The 18,521-nt window shown below is 38.9% G+C and overlaps 2 protein-coding genes across 2 annotated transcripts in view; both read right to left on the bottom strand.

Moving 5' to 3' along the window:
* Nucleotides 1–9,527, bottom strand: part of LOC128808995 (cytosolic phospholipase A2 epsilon-like) — a 39,601-nt gene extending 30,074 nt beyond the window's left edge. The window contains exons 1-3 of the mRNA XM_053980687.1: nucleotides 9,474–9,527; nucleotides 3,536–3,637; nucleotides 3,124–3,207 (exon numbers count right to left, since the gene is read on the bottom strand). Coding sequence (XP_053836662.1) covers nucleotides 3,124–3,207; nucleotides 3,536–3,637; nucleotides 9,474–9,527 — 240 coding nt within the window. The remainder of the gene's footprint in view (nucleotides 1–3,123; nucleotides 3,208–3,535; nucleotides 3,638–9,473) is intronic.
* Nucleotides 9,528–14,364: 4,837 nt separating this feature from the next.
* LOC128808994 (uncharacterized) overlaps nucleotides 14,365–18,521 on the bottom strand; it is a 52,780-nt gene continuing 48,623 nt past the window's right edge. Inside the window, 5 exon segments of the mRNA XM_053980686.1 lie at nucleotides 14,365–14,917; nucleotides 15,490–15,676; nucleotides 16,147–16,313; nucleotides 16,775–16,966; nucleotides 17,503–17,610. Coding sequence (XP_053836661.1) covers nucleotides 14,709–14,917; nucleotides 15,490–15,676; nucleotides 16,147–16,313; nucleotides 16,775–16,966; nucleotides 17,503–17,610 — 863 coding nt within the window. The 3' untranslated portion in view covers nucleotides 14,365–14,708.

The following is an 18,521-nucleotide window of genomic DNA, read 5'->3' as shown; positions in this document are numbered from 1 at the left end:
ATGTTATCAGCAGATCCTGAATTGGGCATCTCCAACAAAAGGGGAGGCATAAATAGCATATCTATATATAATATGCATTTTAAGAAGTCACCTTGAGTTAGGCTATGAAATAATGAAGAATTTTTTAAGGACTTCTGAGCAAAGTATTAATGAAAACAAAATATTATAGCATTAAAATGAGGCAGATTTAGGAGCAAGGAAGTGCAGTTCTAGTAGCAAGGATCTGTGGAAGTTGTAAAATGGCCAAACTTATTATGATGCCACTTATGTATTTGCAAAAAGATTCAGACAAATAATACTGAAGGCACACTATATAGTGGGTCAAGAAATAGGTGTCAACTTCAGTGACCAGTAGGTAGGTGGTCACTGATATTCAGAGAGAGCTCAAGGAGAAGTTCAGATAATGGCAGAAGACAAATAGATCAGTAATTCTTAGTAAAGTCACAACATGAAGCATCATCAACAAGAAGGGGTGGCCAAAGAAAGAAGCTGTTATGAAAGTTAATGACCAAAATTTGGAAAAGACAATCTGAAGTGAAATAGAGCAGAGCTGGTTGAAGATGATGAAATAATTAGATGTTATCTATTTTCTGAGAGACTTCAATTAAAATAACAGGGAGTAACTCTTGAGTGAAATAAGAGTAAGAACATACAAACATGCTGCTACTGTGACAGAAGTCAAGGACTGATAAAAAGGTCAAAGTATAAGAAATCAGCGAGACAAGACAGTACATCAGATGAAGTGTGTAGAGCATTGGATCATGGGGAATACATCATGATAAAATTTAGCTTAATCTCTCAAATAATTTCTATCTCTATAAGAATGAAAGACATGAAGGTCATCAAAGGAAATTGCACAAAAAATGCAGTAATTTTCAGGCTATGAAGTTGTCACAAAAAATGGCAAAATTGATGTTTTTATAAAACACTGGGTAATTGAAAGGCATGTTAAATAGAAGCCAGTGCCTATTATAACCATCAGGCTTGGCCATGAGCTCAAGCTTATAACCAGGAATTGTATCAGAATGCCTTCAGTGAGCTGACTGGTTAAAATGCTAACACTTTTTGCTGCGAGCAGCACATCCAAAACAACAAATGGGCTAAGTGCCAAAAAAATGCATTATCTTCATCAATATGAATATATAATAATTTGGCTTATGGGTGGGTGTATTCCAAAACTGAAAAATAAATTAATCATTGTTGCTCAAAGTCATATGTAAGGCACAGGATATTTCACGTGGCTATGTTCTAAACAGGGGAGGTAAGATCTCAGCATTATGAGAACACAGGCTGAGCCAGCTCCACACAGTTGTGAATTGTCATTACATTTTCCTGAAAATTTAGCAGAGGAGCATATTTGACTTTGCACTATAGGTAGGGAACAGCTAAATTCCATGCACAGCCCCAGGCATGTTTTCCTAAACCAAATCCAGTAATTATTCAGTTCATCACACAGCTATGCAAAGTCCTCTCAAATTGAAACAAGTGCTTAGGCAAATGTTTGAGCATTTGCATTAGGTTTATACCTGTTCACTTCTCTTAGAAGTCAAGGTCTGCTACAAGAATGTTATCCTTTCTAATAGCTCTCTACTAATGATTATCCTTCCTGCAGAGGATGGCAAGCTATGACTTACAAAAATTGAGGCAATTAACAAAAGCTACCCAGGAAACTCAATACCTGTAAGAGGCAGAAATTGGCCAGTTTAGACAAGTCTGTGCCCTTAGTGCCAGTTTTCTGCCAGGATTTATTACAGAGGAGAGAGACATTCAAAACCAGGAGGTAAATAAAGAGTGTCTGAGAATGCCTTTCTTGTTAAATGCCTGTGCACAGCAAACAGAACTTTCATAAGTTCATTTGGCAGGAAGAAATTACGGCATGAATAATGAATTGAAGCTGTGGAAAGGGTCCCATATCCGCCTATAATACACTGGAGATTATGGCCACAGGATCATTTTTTTGTATTACTTCATGTATTTTCTGAAACATGTGCTAGATTCTAACAGTCTTTATGTAAATGTAACTACGTTAGTGGTAAAGAGGGGTTGGTTGCTTTTAGCCATGGATATTCTAAACCAAAATAGAACTTCAGTATGAATACAGTAAATCATTACAAAACTGCTAAGGAGATTGGGTCATCATTTTCCCCAACAGCTGCTTTTCCTGCTTTAGTACATTCTGTTGCTGAGCTTTAGCATACACATGCACAGAACAAATTAGGAACACCTAAATGCTATGTCAGTTTTGGTTATGCTACTTTGCCCTTTAGAGCAAGTTTCACTCCCCACTGGTAGTTTGTACCTTTTGTACACTAATATCCATCTGTAGGAGCTGCCAGCATGCTGTTAACAAGAGATCAGTTTGATCAATCAGTTTGATAAGGTTGTGACATACACAGGCAAAACAATGTTTGTAGTTTTCTGTTCATTTGGTAGTTTGGTTACACAAAAAAAAAAAAAACAAAAACCAAAAAACAACAACAAAACAACCAAGCATATATAAGCTATAGATGCTTGAATCACACATCATTTAAAATGTCATCAAAGTAAGTTTTTGTTTGGAGCCCCCATGTTTTACTTTGAGACAGCTTGGCACAATGCCAGCAGCAAAAATCATCACTGATAGAGCTGCTATATGTTTGATGCAACTCTGTCTCTGCCAGAGGCCCTGCAAACATGCCCAGAGTTGTTCTTTTGTTGTGAGGAAGTGCACAGGGATCAAAGTGGATATTTGTTCTGAAAACTGGCAGTAATGACCAAACCCCAAAGGTTCACCCACAACCATGCTCTGACTCTCTGACTCTGCCACCATTCTCCATTTGTTCTAGTCAATAGATAGCATTAGAAGAAAGCCAAAGTCAGTCTCATTTTAACAGCAAATCAAGAACATTTTCACTAAGAGATTTCTCTAAGGAATAAAACCATGGAAATAACACATTCTATGTTATTAATATTATGCAGATATTGCATCTAAAGAAAATTTTCTTTCATTAAATATTTGTATTTCTACATAACCACGTGAATCTTTAACAACCAAACTGTGGGGGGGGGGGGTGGAATATCCTACCCTTCTCCTAAAAGTATTGGTTTAGTCCCCCATATTTTTAGTTTGTAGAAATATGGTACCTTAGCATCATCACTTGGGGCCACATAGTGCATCATCCATTTTCTTTCTTCATTTTCCAAGGGTCTTGATTTTCTGCTTGAATGCTGTTGAGGGAAGAAGAACAGGGGATGAAAAGAGAGTAAAGATCAGGTTTTTTTACTTATTTCAAATCCCCACTGTAGCATTCCAATGTGGAACAGGCAATTTGCACCTCCTTATTGTGGCAAATAAAATGAACATACCAGTTCTGTGCTATATGGAAAGATTCTGACTCCAGGTCCTGGTAACTGCAAGTACCCAAGAAAGAAGAATCTTGTTTTCTTGGAAATTTACGTCCTATAGATAACAGGGGACTTAACCTGTTGTAGTTCAGGGGCAAATCTGAATCAAAAGTCTGAAACTCCTGCCAGGGTTGTTCTGTTTTCCACTTACCTGACATAAGGCAGAGGTTGATGCCATCGAGATCGCTGCTACATTAAAAGCAGCTGCTGTGAATGGCACCTTAGTACTGGGCTCCACAGGTGCCAGTGCCTCCTGAAAACAAATTTACAATCTTGACGAAGTCTCAGAAGTTGCTGAACAGGTGTTTTATTGCAATGAGTCAGAGCTCCACCCCTCCAGCTTTCTGAAACAGGGAAATTTCCCACCCACATTATTTGTCCAAAGAGCAGCTGCTGTAAGGTGTGAGCCTTCATATCTGCAGGTCTTGTGGCTGAGCAGAAGGTGCTGAGGGACCAAAATCATTCCCACCTGGGGCTCAAGGAAATGCAGTAGCAGCTGTAACCTGACTGATGATATGATAGAGATGACCTCTGTGAGATAGCCTTACAGTGATATTCTAAGTGAGGATAGCAATAGCCTAATAAACACATCAACATATTTTCTCCATGCAAACACCTGAATTCAATACATGATTACATTCATAATAAAAAATAAATTTAAAAACAGCTATGGAGATGGTTGTTAGAATGAAGATATTTACATAGGAAGATAATAAGAATTCTTTTGAAGGAACATTTTTCCCTGAAAAGTGCTGTTACATCATGATTTCTGTGTACATGCTCGTTTTTCTTGTAGTGTTCTATCTCAAAAGAAATAAAAGAAGTTATGATAAGCAACATTTCTCTGCTCCCTAAACCACATTTTATCATTTTTCCTTTTTAAATGTCTTTCTTATTTCTGGGCTTCACATTTAATACATGCAACTTAACAAATTTAAATGAGATTCAAACGTTTCACCTTGAAAAATCATTAAATGTTTCCACAAGCTACATTATCAATTTCTGATGCAAAAAAGCTCCAGATTTCTTAGCAATTGTATTGAAATTGTCATTTGGCTGGACACTATTAGCAGATTATTGGAATTTAATGGACTGATCCAACAATTTTTTGTTGGAATTTTTTTAATCTAATGAGGATCTGCATGTGTTCAGCACACCTCTAGGAAGCTCAGTGATTACATTTTCCAAGACATTATGCAAGCATTATTAGGCCCACGTACATTTGCATTGAAAGTCCTCCTGAATGATTAAAATTAATGCTTATGAAAGAACTCAAGATTAATAGGATGACAAAGCATCCTGCTTCCTCTTAGAGATTGGCATACGTGTGAAATCACTGCCACTCTGACTGTGGGTATGAGTTTGTACTAGGACCTTGACTAACAGAAACTAGAGACAAACCCAATGACTTCTAGAAGTCTCATTACATACTTTCCTTATGTGAACACAGGAATCAATATGAAAAGTTGTTCTTACAAGAAGAACAAGTTAAGACAATCTGATCATCTTACATGGAGTATTCCATCCTTTCAAAAGTTTGATTTCTTAGGTTTAATTTAATATTTACATTATCTTTTTTTGTTGTTGCTTCTTGAAATAAGCACGTTTATTTTATCATTAAATGAAAGTGCTAAGTTTGCTTTCAACTTCCTTTCTCACCTTCAATGTATTGAAACTTTCTGGAACTGCTTAACTGAAGCCAGAATTAGATAATCTACCACAGTAGGTTAAGGAGAGTCACAAGTCTCTCCCAGTCCTTGGCTGATGCTATACTTAAGGTGAGCACCTGCATTTCTGTAAAAAAAAATTGAATTTTTTTTTCTGTGAGAATGGTGACAAAAAACAATTTAGATAAAAGTAACTATGCACAAAAGCACACACATTTTCTCTTTCTTCTGCTAAAATCTACCCGTGTCCCTGGTTGAAGTTCCTAGAAGAGTTTCAATACCTCAACCAAGGAATGAGAACATTTGTTACAACTTCTTTGTAATTGTGCCACACAAAGGCTGTCAGATCGAGGTAATGTTTCTGAAATGTATGGAAGCTAATGGGTGTGAGATTTTTGCATGAGATCCTGTTTTCATTTACATTGTCATATTGCACCTTTGCTTTTAAGACAAAAGGAAATGAGGTGGGGGAAGAAGCCTTCAGCATCTCTTAGGAAGCTGACTGAGCTGCTTGTTGCCTGACAACTAACTTTTATTTCCTGAGTTAAGCCTTCCCTATATGAAATATCTGTTCTTTAAGCTCAAGTCAGAGGTAGCCAAGGGTACCTTTGACTCAAAGCTGGCACTGGTATTAAATTTCCTAAATTAGTTCAAAGTTCAAATCTGCTTTTTACTATGAAGTGCTATTCCTTTTGAGGCAAACTCATCCTTTTCACAAGATGTGCACTTAGGATACACTTGACCATTAAGTCATCTTAAAGTTAAACTCATAGTAGAAGCTGGTTGTGTTTTCTTTGTATTGAGTGTATGAAAAAAAGAGTGGCAACTGCAAATAATGACTAAACACCTCCACATTGGATTCTTCTGGAGAAGCTAAATGTCCAGACCACACTTGACACCTAACTCTGAATGTCTGAAGATAGCTGAGATGAATCTCACCCTGGGTAATCAGCATGTCTTCTTTAGTCACTTGTTTCCAAAGTTACTGATGGTGAGGGATCATGACATTGAGGAACCTGGTTTTGTTGTTAGCACCTGATTCACCCCGTTGCAATGAGAAGGCGCAAAATACCCCTGGGCAAAGGCTCTATTAGCATAGAAATTAAAAATCCTCTCTGGTATCCATTCAAATAACAAAGAAGAAGTTTTGTGATTACTAAGGTGGCAGAGAATGCAAAATTCAATGTGGCTAATGCCAATACAAACTTCCAGCCATATTCAGGTTAAGGATCACCAAAGGCCCCCCGTGGTGGTGAAGCAGACAGCCTGACTTGGGACTGCTGTCCATAAAGCACAGGCTGTGCAGTGGTAGCTTATGGTCCCTTATTGCATTAAGGGAGCAATATCAAGTTGGGTTTTCTGTGAAACCTCAGGCTGCAATCTGCTGAAGTTCAGCAGCAGCTTTATGAGCATATGAAACAAGTTTGAGACAAATGGGAAATCTAAGAGGGAAAGACTGACAGGAGAGGGCTGCAACAACTCTCTGAAGAAATGCACTCCTGACTTGTAGGGCAGAACCCCAGTGGTCAAATTATACATTTAGTGCAGCTCAAGGAACAGAGAAACTTTGCTGGACCATACCAAGATACTACACTTAAGGCAGTTTTGTGGTCTGTCTGCCAGCTGATGAGTTAGTGATGAGATGCAGTTCACCCAAAGTTGCTCTGCCTTGAAACTATTTTCATTTAAGGTTTTCTTCTGCAATGATTTTTTTTCCCCTGATTAGTCTGATGGTGTCTAAGACACAATAAACACATTCTAAAACTACAACTACAACTGAGTTAGGAATTCAATATTAATGCTTAAAAACATGGCTTGGATCAGATTTAATTATTAAAAGATTTATTAAAGTGACTGCTAAGGACAAATAAAATATCAGACAGATTTTGTGTTTTCTTTCCACTTTTGTCAATCATTCTACATGATTGTTCTCTTCAGACTTTCCCATCCTTTACAGCTTCTCTGCAGCCTACCAACTCTTCATTATGTCTCATCCCTATACCATGGGCTTTTGATATCAGATCCTTCAGCACATGCTCGTCTCAGATTTTTCAGACCACCTTTCTGAACATAGGAGAAAGGGAGCTTCACTGAAATCCCTTCTGGTTTATTCCTGATAACTATCTTTACTAGAAACAGCCATTTTCTATTCAGGGATATAGGTAAATGCAGCTGATGTACATCAGTGCGATGCTTCAGGCATTGAAAGTATTATTACATTGTGGCCCAGCTGAATAAAAGTAAAAATGTTAAAGTCCAAGTCAGAAATCAAGAGATCCTAACAGTCCTCACAAGTGCAATGCTGAATATCGTGCACAAGAATCAGGCTTTAATATGGCAGTTACTGTGAAACTGTGCCTGATCCACATAGCAGCTTCTGGTGACCCATATGGTCTCTATGTGAACAAGATAAATATATATATGTCATAATGAGAAAGGTATACATAAACATATTTATCTGTAATTCAAATATAGATTAATAGAATCTTTTAGGTTGGAAAAGACCTCTAAGACCATTGAGACCAACTGTTAATCTAACATTGCTGAGTCTACCACTAAACCATGAAGGCATTAGGATAGAAAAAGTGAAATGGCTTGAGAAAATTTGAACCATAAGGTAAAAATCAGCAGAAAAAGGAGTGTTTCTATCCACTAGAAATATTAACTTGTTTTTAGAAGGTCTCTGTATGTTCCTTCCCATGACAAATAGGGAGTATAGAATTTGGGTATTCTCAGCTCAGTCAGAGAGAAAGAGAGGGTTTTCTAACCAGGCGAGAGCCTGGGAAGCAGCTGGGAAAGAATGTAAATAATTCTCTAATCTATCTTATTGTTCACATTGTTTATAGATATGTTCTGCCACCATGCGTCATTCACTGCACACCAATGGTGTGAGATGTTTTTACTCTAAGACCAATGAAATTAGTCTTCTCAATGTTCTCTATATATAGAGCGGTGCATTTGAAATAAATCGGAGTTCATTCTCTTTGCCTTCTAACCTGGAGTTCTCTATTCCCGTCCTGCTCAATGGCGACATCAGATATGTTACATATATGCTAATTTTACTCAGACTCAGAAAAAATCTGTATTCAGAAAATGTTTAGAAACTCTCCAAGAAGTACCTAATGTCCTGGACAAATACTGATAGTACCTCATATTTGCAGGGTTATTTGGTCTGTTTATTCTTTCACAGAATATAATCTGACTTCTGATTTGACTCATAGAAGACCTGTGCATATGCATAAATGCAACCTCTTTATTATAGAGCTTATATGTCAATTTCTTAAATTAGTCTTTCTTTGTAAGGCACACCCTGCCTCGTGCATTCTAGATCTTGCCAGCATCACTGCAGTATCCCATCAAACACTAAAAGATGTTGGGACTTCTAAAGCAACTTATCCAGAAATAACTGGCCTCTAAATATTTTCAGCTGTAGTAGGTTAATCATATCTTGTTGTTTTAATAAAACCAGCAAGTGCTGGAGAGCTATGCCTTTGGGTTTACTATCCTTGTCTAACATATGTGACATCATAGGCTAACATCAGCTTTAAATTTCCAGTGTTCATTGCAGTTAGCTCCAAGGGATGAAGTACATTACAAAAAACTAGTTGATGCATAAATCTGTTGGTTAATAGAGTGCATTTCCTGAGTATAGAGAGAAAAATGCCATTTCCCATGAGAACTGTTTGAGAGTCCCAGGCAAGATCAAGGGAACCCCAATGCAGGTGACAGGTTCAACCCTGATTCTGGCAGTTCCTCCAAGCCTTCTCCATTGTTAAGCAGGGTCTCTTTTACCTCCTCAGTGTAAAAGTGGCCACAGCACCTTTCTGAGTGCATTGCCTTTCCAGCCAAGAGATGTATAGCCAGCATGTTTCAGCACACATCACGAGACTGCTTTTCTCAACACAGCAATGCCCCAGGATTTGGTATAATGAAATTCCTGATTTTTCTGTCATTTTCTATGTTACAAAAGATAATAGAATTACAGAATTATGAAACCACAGCTCACATCTGATTCAGATGTCTCCTTTGTGAGAGCCCTGGTGAAAAAACACAAGCTATGGGAAGAGGACATCCTTAAGAAGGCATACCCAGATGAGGAGAGGCTGCCAGCCACTTTAGGCATTTCCCGCCCCATTTGCTGGCTGAAGAGGAAAAGGAAGCACAGGGTTAGGTGATGTACTCACTCCAGCTCATCTTGCAGTGCTGAAATTCCTTGTGCCTCTTCCTTGTATGAGAAAGGCCTGGCTGTTGCAGAAGCTCTCACATCCAGTATCTCCCTGTGTGCTGTTCATTCATTGAGCAATCTGAACTGGTGTGCATGGCAGCCAATCTTGCCCCATATACAGCATGTTGTCACTGGGAAGATGGAATGATAGCCTTTCCAGGGCACCTGGTAGGTCATGTAAGCAGTGCTTAACAAACCCAGGCTCTGTTGGGAGTCAAAGCTGCCCTTTGTTCCATCTGAGCTATCACCATGCCTTATGCCAGCTGCCCGTGGGATGGGGTCTCAGTGATGCTACAATACATGACTCCACATGGGTATTAGCAAAACAGTGCCATTTCTCGGGGACTCCACATGGCTTCAGAATTGTCTATGGAGCCAAGCATGGGAGAATTTGGGACTGGTAAGCAAAAGAGTCTCACCATCATTCCACATGCTCCAGCTGAATAAAATACAAACCTGTGCAGGAATCTAGTGTGGCCACTTACTCACAAAAGGGCTGATCACAAAGATTAAACTATGTCGACAGCTCTGTATGGAACAACTTTAAAGAAACCATTGCAAAACATCTTAAGGAAGTGTTTCAGAAATGCGTAAGGAAAGAAACATTCTCCAGGAGATCGAGATAGGCAACTTTGTAAGTACATCCTATTACATGTGAAATTAAATCACCATTGCAACATTATACTGTGCTAAAACTCACAGACATCAAAGTCAAGTATGACTCCTAGGTCAGGTCAAGAAAGCAGATTAAAGAAGAACAAATTCTTAGTGGCAAATATTGCTGAATATCCCTTGTAATAAGTGTAAGGGAGCCACACGTTACTAAAGCATGTGGAAACCTGTCTAAATAGCTCTTGCATAAACTCTCACGTGTTTGATATTTTGACTCTATGTGATGTAACAACTAAAACCTACTCAGTTAGATCACATTGCACAGATATGACATGAAAGGAAAATGAATTATTTGCTGTATTTCCACAAGTCCAAGAAAATAATAAGCTCATATGTGCAAATAAAAAGGAAATGTTTATGAAGAGAAAGCAAAATGCTATCAAAGGTTTGGATTTATTACTTCATATAAAAAGCAAAATAATTACTAATTATGCAGCTAAATCAGGAATGATAATAAAATACGTGTATTCTGTGTTCAAAAAGAAGACAGTTTACATGTTTCATCAATGAATAATGAAAATGATCACATAGTCATACAACACATAATAAGACAGAACAGATATCTTTCTTACCAATTAGTTTCTAAACATAGTCTAGGACTCTTGACTATCTATGCTTCAGCTATTTTAATTCTTGGTACTGCAGAACTACCAAAAGAATGTGAATATTGTGCCAATTCTAAAAAGTAGCAAGGGGGATGTAGTAATGTGCCAGTAGTTTGTTTATGCTGGCTGTCATTGCCATAATGAACACGATATCTAACTAATTGAAAATCAATTATCATATATTACTGCTCTGGGTTCTCTTGCTATTCCTCAAAATGTGGGATAGTAGTCATGCATGCCAAATGCTCCATCATCTCTGAAGTAGTTGATAGAAATACCTGTGTTAGATGGAGAGTTGGTTTCAAGTTGCATACATTCTGTACATTTATGCTTCATACATTTTGTACAGCATTTGTTAATGTATGCATGTTTATATTATATATAACTTTCAGCATACAAAGCAATTATACACTGAAAACTGCACTCCACCACACAAGGGAGTGTTTTGCCAAAAAAAGATTGTTGATGTGTAATTAGTTGGCCTTAGGACAGTCATTAACTAGTACAATTTACTGTCTGGACAGCAGATGGTTCCACCCAATCAAATTCCATATATATGCATGTGTGCGTGTGTGTGTGTGTGTGTGTGTGTGTATAAAAACACCAGGGGAGATTTGGAGTAAAAATTTATGTCTGAAACACTTTGCATGAAGACAGAAGTAAGAGACCTACCTCCCTTGCATGCGAACTGAATGCCTAGCCATATGGTTCAGTAAAGAGTTTAAAAAACATGTAGTTGTGAAATAAAAGAACAGGGGAAAAGGATAGGAAAGCTGGTGGAAGTTGATATTAATAAAGAGATATAGCTGTCCTTTTCCTTTTCCTTTTCCTTTTCCTTTTCCTTTTCCTTTTCCTTTTCCTTTTTTCTTATTAACTTTGCAAAAGTATTACTTATATTTGGACTATGCACAGAAATTCTTCTTTAATTTCCTTATTTTAGGTCTGTTATAGAGGTGATGCCACTGTGAGACCAAAACACTGTCCTATGCTGTCTTATGGATCTTGCAAGGCAGGTTACTGAAGCTGACTTTAAGTGACCAGAGTGCACCAAGGCTGCAAAGGATGTCAAAGCAATTACAGGATGTCCTCCCAGAAAAGTGCATGGCATAGCAAAATGGCAATGCCAGGTAACAGCATGGAAAAGAGATCTTTCTGGGGTTAGCATTAGCCAGAGGTTCCCTATAAGGTGATGAGCAGTTTTGGTAAACCCTGAGCTGTCTCTGGTAGCCAGTCAGTAAGAAATAGTGTTTTTTAATAGGAAGAAACAGATTTTATTCTATCCTGAAATATCACTTTTTTTTTTTTTAGTCTATTGTGCAAAGATCTTTTAATGCAAAGACTGAAAAGAAAGTATGTATTAGGAAGGTAAAGAATATTTTTTCTAACTGATTTCAGAAGTAGTCATCAGTGATAAATATCACTGAAAAGTTTTCTTTTGAGGAATTTTTAAGAGTTTAGCAGTCTCAAACTCTATTGAACATTTTCATGAGTGCTTTGGAAGTAAACAAGGCACCCTGACTGGCCAGATTTGCAGAAGAACAAAGATTGAGGGAGTAATATTAAGGACAGGGCAATCATAAAGAATGATCTGACCTGCTTGATAGACTGGCCTGGTTAACCATGGTAAAATTTAATGCACTGGAGTGTGAGCTATGATTAAAGAACTGCCGAATGTATATTTCAATTTACTCCCCCATACAAAGGGAAGACTGGAGTGTGGAACAAACTAACTGATCAGCTTATGGAAGACAAACAACTGGTGAGAAGCCTTTAAAGGCAAATGAGGACAACTGGATTCTATATATAGAAACTGGGGACTCATCTATATGTAAGAATATAAGAATTACAAAGCAATGTTAATGTCTCAGTGTGTAGCAGTAGTGGGAAGGTACTGGAGTTTGCATTTGATAAAGGGACAATGAAGAATTGGAGGAAGTGCAAGAGCAGAGAAACAGCTGGATACATCAAATAAAGGGGAGTTTATAATCAGAATTTGAAGGGTTGCATCTACCAGTTTGATGAAAAGAAGGCTGTGATGTAAACTATTTTATAAAATTGATCCTAAAAAAGAAACAGTGGTTATGCAATGGCTTTTAAGGTACTAGGAAAAGATGTAATGTGCTAATGTCTGGGCTCTGGCCAAAATAAATGAGGCTGGAAACAAGATGCATACCCGTTGTTGGAAGATGATCACTGACCAAAACATAGCTCCACAAAATGTGATGACTTCACCATTCCTGATACTTATAATAGAAGAGGGATCATTTTTCTTCAAGATAGACTTTGGTCAGCCACAGATCATCAAGACTGACATTTCAGTAACTGCATGGCAGGTAACAGTCTGACATCTATCAAGTCTAACAAGATGATCTGATGGTACTTCTGGCTTTTATAAGCCATGGAAAAGAAATCAGATTAATAATCTAGTACGATATAAAGCTCATTTGTTATTTTACTTGTTCTTCTACAGCCTAATAGCAATTCACGAGAGTTACACAATAGAATAGCTCTGTACCGTGTTATAAAATGGACTTATAAAAGAAGTGCAAGCAAATTTCCATTTAGCAAGCAAAAGTGGGAAAGCCCAGAAAACTGTCCCTCAACATTCTGCTAAAGGCTTATTATGTACTTGCAAACAAGGATTGCAAAGGTAAAGCATGCAATCAAGCTAGGTATCCCTCCAGGTTTTGGTTTAACATCCCTCTGCCAGACTGATGATGCTGCTTAAAGCTTCAGAGTAACACGACTTAGCCAAGCACACTGTGAATATCTTTATCTACTTGTTTGGAAAGCAGAGATAAAATCCTCCACATTAGCCTTGAAATGCAGCTGGCAGCCAGAGGCCACCCCAGCAGCAACCCACCCTGCTACCAACACTTTGCCAGTGGTGTAAACCCAATACAGGAAGACACACGATACTCCAGAGACAAGTATAAACTGGGAGAGGAGTGGCTGGAGAGCAGCCCTGCAGAACAGGGACCTGGGGGTGCTGGTCAGCAACAGGCTCAGGATGGGCCAGCAGTATGCATGGGCATCCTGGGATGCATCAAGCACAGCATTTCATATTCTAGTCTGTATCTTCTGCATTCCAAAGAATTTTAAATCTTACCACAGGTGGTTTCAGTAGGCGACAAATTGTAGATAGTCTACTGTTATGTACACTGAGAAACGCAACTGCACCTAAGTTTAACCTTTCAATGTAACCTTCTAAAAGCACTACAACAAAAAAACCCCAAAACCCTAAAATCCACAAACCCACAAAAAACCATCCAACCAACCAAAAAACCAACCCAAAACCTGACAAACCAACAAGACATTTACTCTGCAGACTGCAATGAGGTCTCCCCTCAGCTTCCTCTTCTCTAGGCTGAACAGACCAAGTGACCTCAGTCACTCCTCACGCAGCTTCCCCTCAAGGCTTTTCATGGTTTCAATGCCCTTGTTTGGACACTCTCTTACAGCTTAATATCTTTCTTGTCACATTGTAGCGTCCAAAACCACACAGAGGACTATAAGTGAGGCTGCCTCAGTGCAGAGCAGAGTGGGACAATCCCCTCCCTTGCTTGGCTGGTGATGCTGGGTCCGATGTACCCCAGGACAAGCTTGGCCCTCCTGGCTACCAGGGCACTGCTGACTCACATTCAACTTGCCACAGACCCCCAGGTCCCTTTGTCCCTTTCCACCGTGCTATTCTCCCTACTGCATGTGCTTTTCTCTAAGCATGCAGCGTGCCATGATCCCAATCACAAACCTGTCTCAAAGGTTGCTGCTTATCTGAGCATCACCTTGCAAATTCAAAACATAAGCCAAGTTAATAAAATATGCTTTTAATATGGTCTGCCTTGAAGATGTCAGGCTTAAACATTTAAAGCTCTTTCTCAGGGCAACAAGCACCATATTTATTATCATTTTAGCACCTTCTTCTTTGTGGCTGCCCATCCTCTGTACCATACAAAGATGGTTGTAACTGAATTGCAATGATTTCTGCAGTGAAATTCTTCGGAGAAAAAGTTTTTCTTCAGTCTTTTTTGTTCACCTGAGATTACCATTTAGTGGGATTGAACAGGAATGCTTTGAAGCCTGCTGGCTAATTGTAAGAGACCTTCAGACTCTCAGCAGGTCAAGGGACTTAAAAGCACCCTCTCTTGTCTGACATTATTTCTTCATCTGCCTTTTCCGTGCCACTGCTGTGCGCAAGGCCTGTTTAATGAGGTCTTCATTATTGAGGATGTTGTATTCACTCAGCTGAACCAGGCAGTCATACGCCTTCTCAGTGTACTGAAGGGAATATGTTGAATATGGGGAACAGCAGCCGTAGAGATCAACTTTGCCATCTTCCATCTCTGCTTCTGAGCGCTTCTGACCTACAAGGAAGGGATGAGAAATCACTGCTGAGAGAAATCACTCTGGTCATAAACAAGCAAACTCTTAAGAGAGGAAGGAAAAGAGGTGTCTCTCCACAGAGAGAGTTCACAGTGTAAATTACTTGCTTGGCTTTAATTAAAAAAAAAAAAAAACCCCAAATAATTGTTATTAAATTGGCAGCTCAGTCCCTGGCTCAAGTGCATACCAGTGGCTTCACAGGATGAGGGGAGAAAAAAGGGTGATTATTCTTACATGGGTCTGCATTCTAGTTCTTAGCTGTACCTGAAGGTACCTACAGTGTGTATCTATGGATGAACACATTAGCAGATTCATCAAAGTTACCTGGAAGCTAATTACCTGCAAGATAACTAGCTTTGGGATTGAAACATCACAGCCCTGGCACCAAATCTCACAGTTAAAAAAATATCATGGTTAAAAAATTAAACAACAGAAATATTTGATATACTAGAAAGAGTCAACAGTGAAGTTCAAGAGTTGAAGTATTAAATAAATTCCTTTTAATAGGCTGTCCATGATGTAAACCTTCTTTTTAACCTATTTGAATACTTGCCTGGTGCTTTGTATTTTTGAAAGGTATCATTAACTAGTGGGAAAAATAGCAGTACTGGTGCTCCTGGAGTCTCAGCACCATCAAAGAGGTAACACTCCTTCAGCTTTTTCCTGTCTTCTTCACTCAAGTCCACCCTGGGAAAAACGATTCCCTGCTCAGAGCAGTACTTGCAGGTCTGGTCCAAAGCCTGGATCAAGGAACAGAGCAGTACTAAGACTTCAAATAGGATTTTAAGACTCAGGATTTCTTGGAGTCCAGTAATAAAGTAGACACTTTCTAAGTTGCTTGTGCAAACTCTCTTAACCCCTAATCAAAAGCACTGTGACACTGGACAGAAGTTTTTTTGTGTTTTTTTTTTTGTTTTTTTTTTTTTTTGTTTTTTTTTTTTTTTTTGTTTTTTTTTTTTTGTTTTTTTTTTTTTTTGTTTGTTTGTTTTGTTTTGTTTTGTTTTCCTGAGTCTTAGCACAATACAGTCTATCGTACAAGAAAAACAAATGAGACTACGTGCAGCCTATAAAAGATGTATTGCACCTCATCATTAAAAATGCTAAAGGTTAAGATTTTTAGTAGGACCAATATAAAAAGCACCTAAGTGTTAAAAGATTACAGGTATACACATATTGAAGAAGACACAAAGACTGTTTCAATTACTCTCACCTGTATCTGAGATCCTGCACTGTAATTTAAATGCAGGATGACATCCACCTTTCTCTCTGGTTTTAAAAGTGGCATGATGCTTGTATTGATAAAAAATCCAGTATCTACCAGAGACAGGAATTCATCTGATTGTGTCAACTGGTTAGGAAATGTGTCTAACACAGTATCTGAAAGAAAAAAAAAAAAAATCTTTCTGTAAGTGCAATACTATAACACTTGCTGGCCTGTTTTTCCACCCTTACACCATGTCCACAGAGCCTTGACTGGTTACAGTCCTTGGGGAAGGGAGATTTGCCATATCCTTTCTCTTCTCCCTCTCAGCTGCAGTCACATGCAGTTTTGGACCTGCAGTAAGAACATCCATGGAGGGGGTTTACCGTGCCTCCCCACTGGGTGTGTCTTGGAAGGGAGGAAGGACCTGGTGGCCCAGCCTCTGGAGGTGAGGGCCACCAGCAAACCACTGACAGCACTCAGCACCATGCCATGCTACGTCCTGCAGCATGATCAATCATAGACTGATCTAATAGAGATTCTGCCCAAACTTGGCCTCCAACCGCAGTAATATCAAATATAAACAGTTTTGTTCCACTTGTTTATTGTCTCCCCAGGCCCACAGGTCTCCTGTTACCTTTCCACCTGCAGAAGTGCGTGTTCTCCAGGTAGTCGTTGTGCACCTGGAGGCCCTTGAGGAAGTTGTGCTCCTGGGCGATGCAGACGCGGTCGGTGAGGGCGGCGCGCAGGGCGCTGCCGAGGGGCCCGGGCGGCGTGAACAGCCGCGTCCGCAGCTCCTGCGGCCTCACGGGCAGCGCGGGCTCCTCCTCTGCCCGGGGAAAAGCTGTTAAATTCCACCTGCCCAGAGCAGGGTCAGCCCTCAAGAAGTCAAGCTAATTAATAAACTCTGATGCTTTCTCTTTTTTAAAAGACCAACAAGCATAAGTGACCAAACAAAATAGAAAACGAGAAGCTCCTCTCACTAGACAAATACCATTTCCTGACACAGTCTGGGCTTGGATTAAAAACCTCCAAGATACAGTGTCAAACAGCAAGAAAAGTCTACTCCAGACACACACATTTGTTGAACAGATTGAATGCAGGCTTTGGAAAAAGACATGTGTTGAGCTTCTTTGTATTACTGTAGCTCCCACTTGAAGCAGTCAAAATAATTTTGCTTTATTAATAATTTACAGATCAATCTTATTATTTCTGAACATTTTAATCATCTACCAGCATCAGTGTTGACCCCTGATAGATCACAGGACCAGAGATTTTTAAATTATTTATTTGTACTTTGCAGTATGAGACATATAACTCCATTTAACAATAAATACACAGTGAAAAAGAACGATGGCTGTTTACCTATATTGTCAATATGGTCCCGGGTCCACCTATGCCAGAAATCTTCTGATGAATGGGACAAATTCCAGATATATAACACATTGAATGAAAATAAACTACTCCACATGCCTGTAAAAGAAAAGAGCTTTCTAACTCAAACATTCACATATCATGAATCTCAAACTGTTATGATGAGATGAAACTTGTTCAGTTTGTTTTTGCTATTTTGTGTTAAAACATGACAAGTCATTTTTATTTGGCTACTGGTTTTTAGACCTTATTTTTGGTATCCATATTTTGTCTTATAGGTATTTAGGGATGGAAATCTTTTTGAGTTATTATGGAATTTGTATTTTTAGGGGAAAAACCCTCAAGTATCATGAAGCTTGTATAAAAAGAAAAGATTAAATTTTGCAATCCAAGAGATTTTATGTGGAATTACATTGATAAGAGCATAACTACAACATAATCTTACAGTCTCTGCTTTAGTAGGATTCCCATTTGAGAATAAGCCTGTTAACACACCAAGGATTCAGTTTTGACCATGAATTTTTGAGCTTGAAAAGCAATTTCTTTGGTTATCCATTAGGGCGCAAGTTCTCATTGTTTTTTCATTCAGGGAGTGCAAATATGTGAGAATCCAGCACAGACTAAGGCTAAAATTGTACAGTGTCTCCTTCCTGCTCAGTGAAGTGGCCAGTCAAAGAGAAGTTTGCTTGTGAAATCAGTCACAAGCTGACAGCTTGTCTATTTGTCAGGAGAACACATAGCCATATTCTCCTGCAGCCAACAGCAAAAAGGTTTAAAGGATGGCTGTGTTGTTTTCCTCGCAGCCTTGCCCAGGCAGTGTGGAAACCAGAGCCAGTGACATGTGGCCTGCTCCTCTGGAGCAGGAGGGCCTGTCATGCTCAAATGCATGTTCAAATGCTCCCTGATGCAGTGGAAAATCAGCATGAAGGCTCATGTAAAATGTTTATAGGGAGCATACAAAATACTGACTACCTGTGAGACAGGCAATAGGTTCATAAGTTCACCCTTCT

The sequence above is a fragment of the Vidua macroura genome, chromosome 6, assembly GCF_024509145.1.
Source record: "Vidua macroura isolate BioBank_ID:100142 chromosome 6, ASM2450914v1, whole genome shotgun sequence".
Taxonomy (NCBI): Eukaryota; Metazoa; Chordata; class Aves; order Passeriformes; family Viduidae; genus Vidua; species Vidua macroura.
The sequence above is the reverse complement of the archived record's forward strand: the minus strand, read 5'-3'. Positions and strand labels throughout refer to the sequence as shown.